Source organism: Acomys russatus, chromosome 30, assembly GCF_903995435.1.
Source record: "Acomys russatus chromosome 30, mAcoRus1.1, whole genome shotgun sequence".
NCBI classification, from domain to species: domain Eukaryota; kingdom Metazoa; phylum Chordata; class Mammalia; order Rodentia; family Muridae; genus Acomys; species Acomys russatus.
Window position 1 is genome coordinate 15,346,506 of NC_067166.1, and position 16,286 is coordinate 15,362,791.

Consider the following 16,286-nt stretch of genomic DNA (forward strand, 5'->3'; position numbering starts at 1 on the left):
TTCTCCTGGCGTTGACATGACCCCAGTTAATGAGATGGCATCATTCAGAGCAGGGCCATATGCCCAGATGTCAGACATGAGCTGCCGCATGATCCTGCCTGACCTTGGAGAGGGGACAGAGAGCTTGGGGCTGCAGACCAGCAGTGCCAACCTCTGATGGAGGGTAGGGTTCAGGCTCTGAAGGAAGGCTGAGGCATTGGGCAAAGTCCTCTCTCTCTCTCTGCTAATGAAGTCACGTGTCCTGGGGAGCAGAATGCACCCTCTGTGAAATAAGGAACAATGAGCATTTTGAGTCCTAGACCTGGGGTGACTGGAAGCTCAAGCCATGGGGACACGGATGAATTGGGACAATTCAAGAGACGCACTCTTCGAGGACAACTTTATGTTGTCAACAAGAGGCCCCATCTGTGATGGTACACTGCTTAATGGTCATCAGGGCACCATTTTGAATAATTTTCCTCAGGTCATGACCTCCTTAAGGCTTTTTAAAAAAAGTTTTAACTTGCATAAGTTAAGGTCCCTAAAGTAATGTGAAGAATGGACGGGAAATAAGTTTGAGCAGCGCTGTCTTATTTATTTTTTCTCCTGGGATCATTTCTCTTCACATTGTTACTCAGCTAGGAAACAAATACTTTTGTTGGTAATCTGATTCCCAGGCAGGCAGCTGAAGGTTGTTACTCCCTGCTGTTAAATAGCAAAAACTGTTGGGTGTTTTCGAGAACGTGGCTGTTAGTTAGCACAGCAGTGACCACTGCCTCACAAACTCTCCAACGGGCATTCAGGTCCCTGCCAGCCTTACCTCCATCCTATCTGCAATGCTTGGCTGCCGAGGGCAGTGTCCCAGGTAGCAAGTGCCCCAGCTGAGGGTTGGTGGGAGCCAGATAAGGTCCCCCACCGCCAGCCACTCAGTGTTGCCACAAACCACGGGGAAAGTGCCCCAGGCTGCCGGGCTGGGAGCTGGGAACTGAGCGCGGGAAGGTGGGCGGGAAGGTGGCGGGCGTCCCGGGTTGGGGCGGCGCAGGGTGGGGCGGGGCCTGGCCAGCCCTCTCACCCTCCTCCTCTCTGGACATATAGGTGAGGCTGCTGGCCGCTGGGACTCTGCACTCTGTATGAATGCCCAGCCCGGAATCGGGACCTCATTGCTTCTGCCGGCCTCGGACTGCGGGACTGAGCAACCCTTGCCGCGACTTCCTTCCTGGGCCTCCCGGTATCTCACAGCTGTCTTTTCTGGATTGACCCCACCCCCGTGGACGACTCCTGCCTCGCTTTCCCGCCGTGAACATCAATATGTGTCATGTCATTGTCACCTGCCGCTCGATGCTCTGGACCCTCCTGAGTATCGTGGTGGCTTTTGCTGAACTCGTTGCCTTCTTGAGCGCAGACTGGCTGATTGGGAAAGCCAAGACCCGCGGGGGCGCCGAGCCGGCGGTCACGGACTCGGAACCCTACTACCTGGGCATCCTGTGCATCCGCACCCCGGCCATGCAGCAAGTCCCTCGGGACACACTGTGCGGGACCTACGCCAAGAGCTTCGGGGAGATCGCCAGCGGCTTTTGGCAGGCTACAGCTATTTTCCTGGCGATGGGGATCTTCATCCTCAGCGTAGTGGCCTTGGTGTCCGTCTTCACTATGTGCGTGCAAAGCATCATGAAGAAAAGCATTTTCAACGTCTGCGGGCTCCTGCAGGGAATCGCAGGTGAGTGCTGAGGTGAACGGAAGAGCCTGCTTACTGCCTGCCTCTGCTGAAGAGAGCTGGCCAAGGGTCCTTTTCCCCTGGGGTCACTCTCTCAACAGTACGACCCAGGCTTGCAATCTCCTTGATCGGTTCCTCTGGGTCTGAGTTGTTGGGTTTTGTTTGAGTAATTTTTCCTACTTTTTGCTTTTCTCATTAAGCGCGGGGGAGGGGGGAGGGCGCATATCTGAGGGGTTTGGTCAGAGCCGGTCCCAGATGCAGCAGGAACTCTATGCTAACACGGAAAGACTTTGCCTTGGCGCCCGGGTTTAGTTAGAGGCGGAGAGGCTGCCCTCCTACCCTGGTGAGTTCAGCATTGGGCGGGGAGGATTCCCGCGGCCAGGGAAGGGATCAGCATCAGCTCCTCTGTGTTTAATGACGGTCCACTTAAGTTGTCTCTTGGAGCCTGGCAGACTATTCCGTGCAGTCGGAATAGAAGGTGCAAGCTAACTTCCACTTCCTGGGCATTTCTCACACATGAGCTTGTTGGAAGGAAGGCTACAAGAAAAGGTCTGTGGACACGGGCACTACTTAGGTTCACTCAAAGGGTTGAAAGGTGGGCCCTGACCCCAGACAGCAGCATTTAGCCCATGATGAAGGGACTGCCTCTGTGCCGTTGAGTTAGGAAACGTTCCTCAGAAAGACGTAAAACAGGAGGAGCATTCCTGTTTTAATAAAGCAGGGTACTGTAACTTTGAGCTACACTAAGAGCAGGAGCCTACCTCAGCACATTAAGGAGTGAGCCCCTCCCAGCACTGTATAAGCATCACCTGGGCCCTTCCTCACTGGAGACCCTCTGAGCCTGCCTCCAGCTGGGCAGTGAAGCAGCCAGCAGACCCAGTGTGAGCTAATACCGCTCAACCTCATAGCAAACCCATGAGCTCAGCGGGTCTGTGGGGCTGCGACCAAATAAACAGATCAAATGACAGGGCTTTTCCCAAACAGCTGGTAAGATAACGGTTTTTTTTCCCCCTTCCTTCTGTTCCTCAAATCTGAGGGGGCACTGTCAGCAGTGATTGAGGATGGGGATAATGGGCTGAGAGGTGACACAGCCTTCCCTGCCACCTCAGGTGCCACCGTGCAGTTGTTTTCCATGTGACAGTCTTCAGGCACTTAGTTCTCTGACAGGCTCTGCTGGGCCAGGCTTCCATCTAGCAGGTCTACTTTGGGGTGAAGCGAAGAGGCTGGAATGTGACATCACCTTCTGTAATGCTCTTTGGCCTATAGATTCACTTCTGAAATCTGAAGTCCAACCTTGGTGTTTCATCTCCCAGAAATGGTGAAGGCAGAGGAGAGGGTTTGGGTTTTTTCTTGTCAGCTTTCCTCCTCAGGCATAGTGCCCCTCGGGTGTCTGTCCATCTTAAAACAACTGTGAAGTGTTACCAAAGGGTTTTAAGAAGTCAAACTTAAAACACATAACCTTAATCCTCGTGAAGACCCTTGGTTAACCAGAGAAGGGAGCAGAGCTAGCTTTTCCACCAGGCCAAACTGACCCTCCATGCTTTCATGCCCTGTGGGAGTTTTAGTAAGCTGGCCTGCAAGAGAGACTCCTGGTGTGTCCTTCTAGAAGGCCTTCTTCCCCGCAGAAGCTCACAGAAACATCTACATTCTAGCCACGCGCACACACACACACACACACACACACACACACACACACACGCACACGCACACGCACACCTATGCCCATTTACATCATGGGGTGAGCCATCTGGCCTCCAACCTGTGTCTTTTGTAGCCTTTGGATGCAAAGTGGAGGCGTCCTTTATCTTTTGGTCTTGAAGGCTACTCCCATGCAGCCTGTTTTGTTTTTATATTTCTTTTTTCACACCCTGGAACACATGGGAATCCTCCTGCTTCAGCTTCTAGGTGCTGGCATTGCAGGCATGGCCCATCGCGTCCCGCTTCGTATGTGTTTATTAATAGGGGTCATTCCAGTAAACTCCATCCCTGAGGAGTTGTTAGCCCAACACATCTTGCCATGTTTGCTGCTTCTCTTAACTGACAAGCAAGCATTTTTTTTTTTTTTTTTGTAGAGTTCAGTGTGTATCCACACTATGAATTTTTGTGTCAACGGCCCCCCTGCACCTCCACCCCCACCCCACCCCCGCCCCCGCATAAAGCATCTGAGAAGAGGAGGGAGGAAGAAGTGCACCTCATGCTCAGCCTGCTAGAGAGGACAGTTCCAAAAGTCTGATCTTTATGAAGAACTCTGTCTGCCCCTGTGACTTGGGCACATCTCAGAAACCCTGAGATTACTCAGTTTTGAATTGGCACAAGGCAGAGGGACCTCCTGTCCACACTCAGCTTTCTAGGTTTCCTGGGCTTAAGGTGAAGCTCTGAGCTATAATAAGCTAGTCTTCCTGTGTCCCCACGACTGCTAGGAGGGCTCAGCAGGTTCCTTCTCCTAGGATGGGGGTCCACACCAGGCATTTCAATCCCCTGTGGCAGCAGGCCTGGTCATGCAACATTAGGCTACAAAAGCAGCCACACCAGTGTGGGAGACATTGACTTCTCTTTGCCAGCCGCTGTAAGAGCACCAGAGCATCAGGCTCTTTAGGCAGAATGGCTGTCCTGAGGCTTTCCTCTCTTACGCCCCCTTGTGGTCTGCTTACAGCAAAGCAAATGGGCACAAGGATGCGCTTGCTAGAGCTTTGGGGTAGTTAGTATTTCTTTCCTCTCAACACCCCCCCCCCCGCCGCAGGGGGGGGGCGGGTGCAAAATGATACATTAAAAAGTGACTGGATATAAAATTTGAGATGACATAAGCATATTCTCTAGGCATACCTCACTTTAAAAAGTAAATATTCTGGGCTGGAGAGATGGCTCAATGATTAAGAGCACTGACTGCGCTTTCAGAGGACCCAGGTTCAATTCTCAGCACCCACATGGCAGCTCACAACTGCCTGTAATGCTAAGATCTGACACCCTCACGCGGGCACCAATGAACATAAACTAAAAATAAACAAAATTTAAACATAAATATTCCACAAGCTTCTATAGAAATATAAACCGTGAACTGAATGTGGTGGCATATACCTGTAATCTGAGCACTTGAAAGAGGGAGGCAGAAGGTCCAGCCTGGGCTACGTATCGCAAAACAAAATGTATGCATTTAAAATATTGGTGTTTCAGCATTAGAGTTAACATGGGAGAGACTCTGTTGCCTCAGTAGAAATTTCTTATCTGTTACTTTAAGAGCAAACAACTACAGTTAACTGAAATAGCAGGATTTGTTTCAGGGCCTGAGATAATGGCAGCCAGGCAGCTGGTCCTTCCTACCTTCCTGTAGAAGCCTTGGTGTTCAGAAAACTCCAGCCATCACTGGAGTTAGGCCTGACCTCAGGAGGACTGAGAAATACTGGCCAACTCAGCTGGTTTCTCTAAGCTCTAAAGTTTGCTCACTTGCAAACGGGTCTTGTCATAGTTAGTTACTGAAGGTTGTTTGAGGGCTAAGTTAAACAGTATGTCAGCAAGACAGGGGTGGTGTTGGGCATTTAGGAAATGGTGGGAGCCCCATGGTGATTTTGAACATGTTTCTACTTTCTTGCTAAGTTTTAGGGTGTTCCTATGCCTCTAAGAATCTCTGTGTTTTGAGGATCAGGATAACTTCATAAGCCCTTGGAACTGGCCTCATTGTCTTCACGTCCTGTACTTTGTTCAAGCTGCAGCCCTCTGGCTGCTCCATTGCCTGGGACGAGGCTGCAGGCTGCTGGTGCAGAGCCCTCCTGAGGCCCTGGACCGTTAGCCTTTTGCTCAGTGTTCCAAGAGGCAGAAGACAGCAGATGAGTGTGCTCTTCCTCTATCCCATGCTACCCTGTGCTCTCTCTTCTTGGAGGCAGCTCCCACATCTGAATCTGGCTACAGGTGGCCACCCAGGACCCCCCACCCCCCTCCCCGACCACAGAAACTGCAGACTGGTCTATACTAGAGGAGAGCGTGTCTGGGACTTGGCAGAGCCGGCAACACACATGGGTTCGGACTCCTCTGGGATTCATTACAAAAGCTTGGGTAACCAGCCAGCAGGGCTGGCTTTTGCCAGCTGTCTTCCTTAGGTTGTGACCTGGATGTAATCCATAGTGAAACTGTAGAATGCAAAGATCCTGGTTTTCCATGACAGCATGAAGCAGTTTGTTTTTGGAAACGCATTGTGTGTGTGTGTGTGGGGGGGGGTTGAACGGGATCCCCAGTGACTCGGGGTTTGGGACAGAGCCATTCAAGTGAGCTCAGGACTTGGCTCCAGTTGCATTGGCATGGATTGTTCTGCTGGGATTTGCCATGAGGCCTGCTGGGCCTGGCTGCCTGCTGTTCTTCACTCCTTCCTCACAGGCTTCTTCCTGTCTGTTGGCTCTCATAGTCTAGTCCTGCCAGCTCTAGCTGTGTGATCTCAGCCTCGAAGGGCATCCTCAGTGGGCTGGCCTCTGCCTCTGCAGGTCTGTAGTGGAGGGGACAGCCATGCCCATGGAGGGCCTGGTATGGATGATTCTGCCTCCTTAAAGGTGAACAGAATGGTAGAGCGTGAGGGAAGACTGTGTAAAAAGAAAAGAAAAATGAGTAAGAGACTGTCAGAGGACACAGAGAGCTTGGCTTTGATGACTGCATGTGTCATGAATCAGAGTGTGAGTGGTGTGCAACACCAACTGCCATCGGGGCTTTGCATTCATGAATCTGAGTGTGAGTGGGTGTACAACACCAACTGCCATCTGGGATTCACATTCATGAATCTGAGTGTGAGTGGGTGTGCAACACCAGCTGCCATCTGGGATTCACATTCATGAATCTAAGTGTGAGTGATTGTGCAGCACCAACTGCCATCCAGGATTTGCATTCATGAATCTGAGTGTGAGTGGGTGTGCAACACCAACTGCCATCCGGGCTTTGCATTCATGAATCTGAGTGTGAGTGGGTGTGCAACACCAACTGCCATCCGGGCTTTGTATTCATGAATCTGAGTGTGAGTGGGTGTGCAACACCAACTGCCATCCGGGCTTTGTATTCATGAATCTGAGTGTGAGTGGGTGTGCAACACCAACTGCCATCCGGGCTTTGTATTCATGAATCTGAGTGTGAGTAGAGGGAGAAGTGGGCATGTGAAACACCACCTTTGCAAGCCAGGCTTGGCCTTCCTTCATGAACCCGAATGTGAGTGGAGGTGTAGAGGGAAGAAAGCATGTCAGACACCACAAACTCCATCCAGGATTGGCCTCCCTGAAGCAGTGTCTGTGAGGTGTAAGTGGGTGTGAGCTACACCGTGGCCACCACTTGGGATTGGTTTCATTACTTTCTTCCATAGTGTGAACTAAAACAGCAGCATCAGATGGTACCCACAGCCCAGCGTGGGCCCGGCCTCCAGGCACACCAGTTCATTCCCTCAAGGTCAGAAAGATGAGATCACTAGGGAAGAGGAGAGAAATGAAACCAGGGTCTGGGGAAGCAAAAGAGCCTGGCCATAATTTTAGCCCTAAGAAAGTTACTCACCTTATCCTGAGAAAGCAGTGTGGCGTTAGCGAGCAGCTCCAAATCTCCCCAGAGAAGAAGGCTGTAAGGGAAGTTGTGAGTACCCTACCTGCTTTCCTTCTGGGTGAAAGCCAGGCTTCTGGCCACCGATGGGGGCGCTCTTGGTTTCTCTGAGTAGATAGCACCTCTGTTAGCAGTTTTATGTTTTAAGCTATTTAAGAATGTCACAGATTGGGTCTACAGAGCCTGTGCTACTCTTTCAGAGGGTACAGGGTCTATTACCAGATCCACAGTGGCCTGAGACTCTAGCACCAAGGGAAATCCAATGCCCCTGGCCTCTTCAAAGACAGAGGTACGCATGTACATGTACACACACACACACACACACACACACACACACACACACACACACACACACAGAGAGAGAGAGAGAGAGACAGAGACAGAGAGACAGAGAGAGAGAGAGAGGCAGGCAGGCAGAGACAGAGTTTTTAAAGTTAAAAATAAATTTTAACTAAGGATGCCACCGATGGGATGGATACATTTACAAATTCACCAGCCTTTAGTAATCCCTTGGTAGAAGTAGAGACATATGTGTTATAAGGCAGGCCAGAATTAAATGACAGTCCTAGGAGGCATTACTGGGGTCCCACTAAGTGCAAAGATTTGAACACTGCGGTCTGTAGGTTTCCTGAATTCCTGCTCCCAACATGTATTAGAGAGTTGTCATTTTATAAACCGTTCTCTAAGGAAGCACAAAGATGTGTAAATATATGTCATGTGTGACGGGGAAGGGAACCAAGAGCCCAGCCATACCATGAAGTAAGGAATAGAGCCTATAAATACACCAAGCAGTCATTAACGTGAGGAAATCAGAGACTGGGATGTAATTTTTTTTAACAATTTAATTATTTCATATGCATTAATGTTCTGCTTGCATGTGTGTCTGTGTAAGGGTGTCAGATCCTCTGGAGCTGGAATTATAGTCAGTGGTGAGCTGCCATGTGGGTGCTGGGAATTGAACCCCGGTCGTCTGGAAGAGCAGTCAGTGCTCTTAACTGCTGAGCCATCTCTCCAGCCCCTGGGATTTTTGTTTTGTTTTGTTTTTTGGCTTTTGTTTTTTTGTTTGTTTGTTTTTTAAAGGATAAGATAAGGGCCTGAAGAAAACTGCAGACTCTCTTAAAATTCAGATGCAGTGTTTGATCTGCAAATAAAGTGTGAAAATGGTTTGCCATTGCACCCACTTCATTGTAGACACAAATTATCGTGGCTCCACTGATGGTTTGTATTTAACCTACATTAACAAATAATGGGCTAAGCATGGCTGGGAATATTTATGTGAGCAGTTTGGGCATTCTGTTTTAAGAGTTCAAGGCAATGTTAGTATTCTCCAAAAATGTAAAACCACTTTAAAAACAATCTACATCTCTGTGCAATAGCATAAATACGAGTTTAGTTAGTTTTCAATAATGAGTAACTTTAGTAAACAGCTAACACAGATACACATACCCTCAGCCTCCCTCCCTAAAAATACATAGCCTGAGAATTTAAAGCCAGTATTAAAATACTTCACATATTTGTAATCCTAGCACTCAGACAGGAGAATGGCAGGTTCTGGCCAATATAGGTGACATGGTCATATCGTGTCTAAGGAAACCAAGGGCAGGGCCTAGAACTCAGTGTGTAGCATATGCTCAAGGCCCCACGGTCTGTCCTCCAACACTGTTTTTGTTTGTTGGTTGGTTTGTTTTAGAAACAAGCAGAAAGAGAAAAAAACCAAACCAACAGTGCATGCCCATGCCCACAGCTATAGTTTCAAATCAGTGCAGAGTGGCTGTGTTTAGTCAGAGGCCAATCCCAGAGGCTCGGTGTTGAGAGGTGCGGTAGGAATTATTTAGCATCTGCACCTGGAGACCTTAGCTGGCAAGAGTTCACCTACTTAAATTTTCACTCTCGATCACTTAAGGGGTTTTGGATTTTTTTTTTTTTTTTTTATAATGTCCTTTCCTTCCTGGGGGTGTAACTCCTGCGAGTACATGCTCAGTACACTGGGAGCTTAGCATTCCATCTCCCACCACAAAAAAGAAAAAAGTATCTTTAAGCATAAAATACTGTTTTCTTTTTTTTAAATGTGCATGTAGGTGTCCCTGGGTGCACATATGTGTATCATATGCATGCAGAGGTGAGAAGAGGGCATCGGATGCCCTGGGATTGGAGTTACAGGCAGTTGTGGGCCGCCTAATGTGGGCCCTGGGAAAGCAAACTCTGAGTGCTCTAACCACTGACCCATCCTCTCTCCAGCCCCATCCAAGCTTACCTTGAATTGTCGAGCAGGAGCTGCCTTTCAGGATGCATGAATAATTTATTGATTAAGTACATCATAAAAGTTCTCCTAGTTGCCCATCCGCAGTTAATAGGCAGAGTCTCACTCTGAGTGGGAAATAATTCCCATCACTGGGAAGGAGTCAGTGGAACCGTTTATGGGGTGCACAGAGTGGAAGCCGCTGCTGCTGCTGCTGCTGCTAGTGTCCTGGGAGAGATCTAGGGAGGCATGGACAGTGGAGAGACCCATTTCCTTACAGATCAGATCTCCACATACTCTAAGGGCGTCAGTTGGTAGCCATTACAACGGCGACTTCTCTGATGGCCTTGGCTATAAGGTCCTGCCCGTGTTCTGAGTGTCCTCCAGCGAATTCCGCTGCGGTTGCCGAGTCCTCCCATCCCCACCCCGACACAGGGGAGTATTTTCCTTGCCAGTCGCTCTACCTTGGGAGTGCTGTTGGTAGAAAGAGCTAGCCTCCTGGACACCTCTGGGGAGATGGTGTAAGCATTATTTATAAGCCCTTTTATTACTGTTTTTAATTATTAACATCTGAAGTATCACCCAGTTTCCTTCTTCCTCTTCTACTATTAATCATATACCAAGCGACAGGTAGACAGTGCTGTTCTACAGAGATATGCCAGCCGTCAGCTGACAACCCTTTTCCTCAGGTCACCTCTGACTCATAGCCCCTGGTTTAGTCTGCGAAACAGAGTTACTGACCGTCAAAGCCAGACCCTGGCCATCTCTGTCCATAAACCCTCCAACGTTTTCAATAGCATTACCACTATAGACGTTTGCTGCTAGACGCAAGACAGAAAACGCAAAAGCAGCCTTCTTCTCTCTCATCTTACAAATGTGCGGGCTCCTCAGGTGTCCTTTACCTTACACCGGCTCCTCAGCACATCCTCCTAAGGACGCCCTACAGAACTCAGCTACTGCCTGGGAACAAGTGCGAGTGTCCTCTGCAAAGACCCCTGCCCCACCCCCCACCTGCATGTCCAAGCCAAACCAGAGAGCTGAGGCCAGTGTAGTGAGATTTCACAGAACCAGATATATTCATTTTAAAGGATAATCCTTTATTTTCAGATTACCTCCTTCATACACACCCTTTTTAAAAACGGATTTATTTATTATGTATACCGTGCTCTCCCTGCAATTACACCTACAGACCAGAAGAGGGCATCATATCACATTATAGATGGTTGTGAGCCACCATGTGGTTGCTGGGAATTGAACTCAGGACCTATGGAAGAGCAGCCAGTGCTCTTAATCTCTGAGCCATCTCTCCAGCCCTTCCTTCACTCTGTGTGTGTGTGTGTGTGTGTGTGTGTGTGTGTGTGTGTGTGTGTGTGTGTGTGTGTGTGTGTGTGTGTTAGTTTTAGTGTCCTCATTTTAGCAAAATAAATACACTGGCCTCCCACTACTTGACTAACCATTTGCTCGTAAGTTTTTTTAAAAACATGTTTATTTATTTATACAGTATTCTGACTGCATGTGCACCAGTAGGCCAGAAGAGGGCGCCACATCTTATTACAGATGGTTGTGAGCCACCATGTGGTTGCTGGGAATTGAACACAGGACGTCTGGAAGAATAGCCAGTACTCTTAACCTCTGAGCCATCTCTCAAGCCCCCTTGCTCATAACTTTCATTTGAAGCTTTTGCCTCGGAATTTCTTTTAAAATTCTGTCATGTCTGACTCATCTTTCCAAGGCAGAATAGAGGCAGCCTACTTAGGGCCTTGTCTTCCATCTTTACTGAAAAGTGTTCCAAAGTCACTGCCCATTACTGGCATACAGGTCACTCCCATGCCAGTGGGAGGAAAATCTCAGTGGCCTATTCAGTGGCTTGGGAGCCAGCTGTGGCCAGTTATAGCACATCCTTATCGATCGCTGTGACGTCAACGCTGGAACTGGTGCAGGAAAATGGCCCCACCTAGCAACAGATGTTGACCCAAAGATAGCTTCCGGGGACTGCTGAATGACTTGTGGCTATTGGCATGCAGGATGAACTTGAGCTAAAGAAAATTACAGAGAGGGAAGCATACAGGTGAATGTTAACCAGCACAGACAGGGATGTGCTCAACACCAACATTAGTGAAATAAGCGCTCCCTAGTGTTTAGTGACAAAGAGTTCAGTCTCGAAACATGATCTTCCTCTCCTGTACACACACACACACACACACACACACCTGTGATTGTAGTGGCCTCAGGCTATTGAGGAGGAGTGATCGGGGCCCTTGCCTGGCTCCGCTGGGAGGTCCTTCTGGCCCAAAGTTCATGCTATTCCTAGGGACCACCTGCTCTTTTTTTATCCCACCATCTTTCTTCCCCCAACAGCTTTCTCCTTACACTGCTCCCCTTTCAGAGTGTCCTGGCCCTCCTGCAGACGGCCATTGCCTTCTTTGTAGCTGGCTCTCCCTGCAGGCGGTCAGGCATAGCTGGAAAGTTTCTGAGTTTTGTGGTTGAGGTGAGCCTGGCCTCTAGATAACCGAAAATCCATTACATTTAATTAACTGCCTTTTTCTGCATGCCTCTCAACAAAGAGCCTTTTCCTGTAGTCAGGAAAAAGGATTTTGGTACACAAGAAAGGGGCCAGCCAGTGGTTTGGCCTTGATACAGGCTTCCTGTTGGCACAGACTGCCAACCGCTGAGGTTCATGTTATCAGCTGAAGGTCTTCCTCCAGCTATTTCAAGAACTTGGCAAGAACCATGCACTTTGGCTTCATGTAACATTGCTGTGAAATCTTACCGCTCTAGTTTTCATTCATCCATTCGGGGAACAAGTACTCACTGGGCACATACTACACACAAAACAAGCTGCAGACAGTCCTCTCAGCCATGTAGGGTTGGTACTCAGGTGGGTAGAGATGGGAGGAAATTGTGTAGAATGCTAAAGGTGATGGCTGTAGTGGGTAAAATGGAGTAGGTTAAGGCCCAGGGCATCCTGGAGTGGTAAGGAGGCTGGAGCAGTAAGGGATTGCACAGGTCATATTAGGTCATCAGGTGGGAGTCCCTGAGGAGAGACTAGCTGATGCCTTGAAGGAGAAAGGACAAATTGGTCAGGAGGTAATTCAGAAAAAAAAGACCACAAAGGTCAGCAGGTGTTCCTGATAGAAGTAACGTATAAGTGACCAAGCGATGAGTCAAAAACGACACCAGCATCTTCCAGCTGAGCAGGTGTAAGAATTGAGTTTGCGCAGATGAGCTGGTCAGCTGAGGAATAAGAGTTCGGGTTAAGACACTATTAGTTCCATGTTCCTGGTCAGATGTCCGTCCACACCTGCAGCTGGATGTGCAGATCCGTAGCCCAAACCTGGAAGGCGGAGCACGGGGCTGTACTTAGAGCCACAGGACCGCATACAGTCTGGGTGCTGGCATTCAACATGTGCATTGTGGGAAGGCCTGGAAGAAAGCACAGGGCCCTGAAAAGCACTGGCCTGGAGAACACCAGCACGTGGCTCAACCTCCCATGTGGGAATTCCAGTCGTGCCCTGGTTTGCTCTTTAGTTAGCACCTGTTGAGTTTGATGGTTGATGCGGACACCTCTCCCAGGCTTAGGGCAGCTTCTGAGTGTGTCCCAGAATGGATCAGGTTCTTGGAGGTCAGTCGCTCCTTTGGTTGACTTGGTTCATGTTAGGTGGTCACGTGGAGTGAGGAACCCAGAGTGGACTTCCGCTGCGGTGCAAGCCAAACCGGATCAACACAGACCACACTTTAGGTCTCAAATCCAGCTCTCAGGAGTCACGGACAAGCTAGATAGGAAAACACCACAGAGAGCAGATCTCCACCACACGCCTGGGAAGGCAGTGTTTATTGGATGGCCGACTGGGTGACTAAATGAGTGGATGGCTGGTTTAGTCACGAGTATCATGAAGTCTTGATCGTGGTTATTCATGTTAACCATGGCATACCCCGCAGGTTTATTTATGACCAAAACCAAATTATGGTATCTCCTTAGGATGTTGAGTCAGTCAACAAGTATTTAAGAGCATGTGTCACGTGTGCAAGATATGGAAGGTTCTACAAGGAATAAAGCTTGTAAGCATTCAAGCAGCTCAGAGGTGCACACAAGAGATTACGCCAGAGCTGAGGGAAATGAACTATAGTTGGTAACTCTTTATGTAGCAGTTGAGTAAATAAACAGTGTCACAAAGGGCTGAACAGGAAGGTCCACAGGGCAATGGAGAATAGAGAGGTAATCCCAACAGGAAGTGATAACAGGACTAGGGTGATGGGGACATTTCTAGGCGGGTGTGAGTCCAGAGTCGGCAGGAGAGTTCCTTGTTTAGAAAATGGCAGCCTGCATGGTCTGATCCAGTTCTTGAATGTCTCTGGCCTGGAGGTGCTGAAAGCCCCCCCCCACACACACACACATAAACTCACACACACACTCTCTCTCTCTCTCCCCTCAATTAAGTACCAGCGGGAGGACCAGTCTACAGTGTGGTCAGCAGCATCCCTCTGTGCATCCTTCTCTGGCGACCTTAGGGTCTAAGTACTTCACAATAGGCCTCCAGATTATGACTTAGTAGAAGCTCCACAGATAGCCGCCTTTCATTCCTGTTCTTAGAAAATTGACTCCGCAGACTGAGGTCTCTCTAGTCAGTTTGCAGTGTGCAGTCCGGAGGCCATCTGAGGAGCAGGGAATGCCATGTGGACATCCCAGCTTGCTTGGAGATTCCACAGGGCAGGGCTGCAGCGTTCACTGTTCAGGCAGGGGAAATTATATATCACCTTGTCAGTAGTGGGGGATCCACAAAGAGAAGGCTAGGTCTGGCCACTTGACGTGCTAGTGGTGACTAGTTGGAAGAGAGGTGTCAAAAAAGGCAAAGGAGAGGCTATAAGACCGCCACCGGGCCTTCCCCTTCCCCACTGTACTCCACGGTGGTTCCCTGCGCCTTGCCGGCTACACACAGAAAGCCTGAGTGGCTGTCTTCATTCACGGCAGCAGAGCTTCTCGTAGTCACAGGGGTCCGGTCTTTCTACAGTTGAGTATGGGAAAGGCTGAGAACAGTTTCCTTCTCACCCACAGGGCTTTGGTTGATATTTACACCAGACAGCTCATGTTCAGTCCTAAGCAGACAAGGAAATCATAAGCCATGCCTCTGCCGCTGGGCTTTGCCTGGCCACTGGGTGCTGACTGCTGATGTGGAAGCCGGGCCCTGACCTTATACTCCTGTAGTGTTTCGTTTGATTTTAGTGTCTCCTATACCTCTATACCTTGGGCAGTGATAAGGCACAGTTGATACTCTGATGGGCTCTTGTGTTAAACCCAGTAAAACTGCCAAGAAGATAATGTGGCTACAGTTGCTGAGGGTCACACTGGAGTAGCTAGTGGCCCCTAAGGACAGCCAACAGTGAAGGGGGTAAGCCTCTGTCTCTAGCCTCAGGTGTCATCTGAGTAGTCATCCAAAGAATTAGCCATCAGTTTCTTTCCCCCCTCCCACCAGTAAGTCTGAGCTGTGCACTATGGTGACCAGTGATCATCAGATGGTGACAGCTTCTAACTCTCTTGGTCAGTAGACTGGGAAGCTCTGAAAGGATTTGGGTGTTTGTAAGACTATTTATTTTATGTACGAGCACTCTTATCTGCATGCGCACCTACATGCCAGAAGACGGCATCAGATTCCAGTATAGATGCTTGTGAGCCACCATGTGGCTGCTGGGAACTGAACTCGGGACCTCTGGAAGAGCAGTACACTTATCTGCTGAGCCCCTGAAAGGATTTCTTTAGCTAACAATGAAAATGGAACCTTACCTAACCCAGAGAAGTGAGGCTTGGGATTTTAAAAGTGTGTGAGGAGAGAGAGGAGGAGGAGGAGGGGAGAGGAGAGCAAAGGATGGAGGCAGAGGAGAGGAGAGAGGGAGTATGTGTGTGTTAAGAGTTATCTGAAGGACCATGGTCCCTCAAGCAGACCAAATACTTGCATTTTCATGGCACCGGCCATGCTGGTGGTGGCTCTGCTGAGTGCTGTCACAGAACGGACATGAAAGTCCCTTCCACTGGCATGCTGGGAATCCCGATTGGTCTTGCCACAACCCAGCCGGGCACCAGGTTTCTCAGCTGGCCGCCAGGCTTGGAGAGGCAGGCCCTAGCTGTTGCTGCTGCACACTTTGCATCCTTCGGCCCACTGTTCCCACTCTCCCATGTAGACTTTGCTCTGACCCTTTAGCCTAGCTGAGGCTTTGGGAGATGGCAAGCTTTGGCACCCTTCTGTGACAGGGCTGTCTGCCGTCTTTATCCATAAATTAGGTCAGTAGCAAACCACAAGGCTTTCAAGTGGTCTGCAGCGCAAGGAACCACACCTGTGCTTAAGGAACGGACAGGCGTGTTTCCTGGCTGGGGCTTTCTTGGATGCTATTAAAGGAAAGATCGCTTTTAAAACTCCCCCCCCAGGATCCCCTCAGCCACACTAAGATCTTGTGCATCCTTTCCAGTGAGTCTGAGCCTAGAACAGAGTGCCCAGTGAAATGCGCATTGGTGCTTAATGAGAACACTTCAGTCTTCTAAGGGGAAGAGCAGCGCCCTTGTGTAGGGCTTGCCCGTGAGCCTCAGACAGAGGATGTCCACAGGAAGAGGCACTTCGAGCCAAAAAGCAGACATCAAGGGTCAGCAGTGGGGTGTGGCCTCTGGGGGCAGCCACTTAGGGCCTGGATGGAGGAAAGCATCAAGATCTCCTAGGTGCCTTGTGGGAGGCTCCATGAAGAACACGGGGTGGGGTGGGTGGGAGGGGTGGGCGGGGCTTCTGCAGGATTAGCTAGGTTTCCAAGGGCCCT

The 16,286-nt window shown here is 49.5% G+C and overlaps 1 protein-coding gene across 2 annotated transcripts in view; it reads left to right on the top strand.

Moving 5' to 3' along the window:
- Positions 1 to 16,286, top strand: part of Lhfpl2 (LHFPL tetraspan subfamily member 2) — a 75,498-nt gene that overhangs the window by 54,690 nt on the left and 4,522 nt on the right. For both annotated transcript variants that reach the window (XM_051172420.1, XM_051172421.1), the window contains exon 2: positions 1,075 to 1,696. In XM_051172420.1, coding sequence (XP_051028377.1) covers positions 1,288 to 1,696 — 409 coding nt within the window. In that variant the 5' untranslated portion in view covers positions 1,075 to 1,287. The remainder of the gene's footprint in view (positions 1 to 1,074; positions 1,697 to 16,286) is intronic.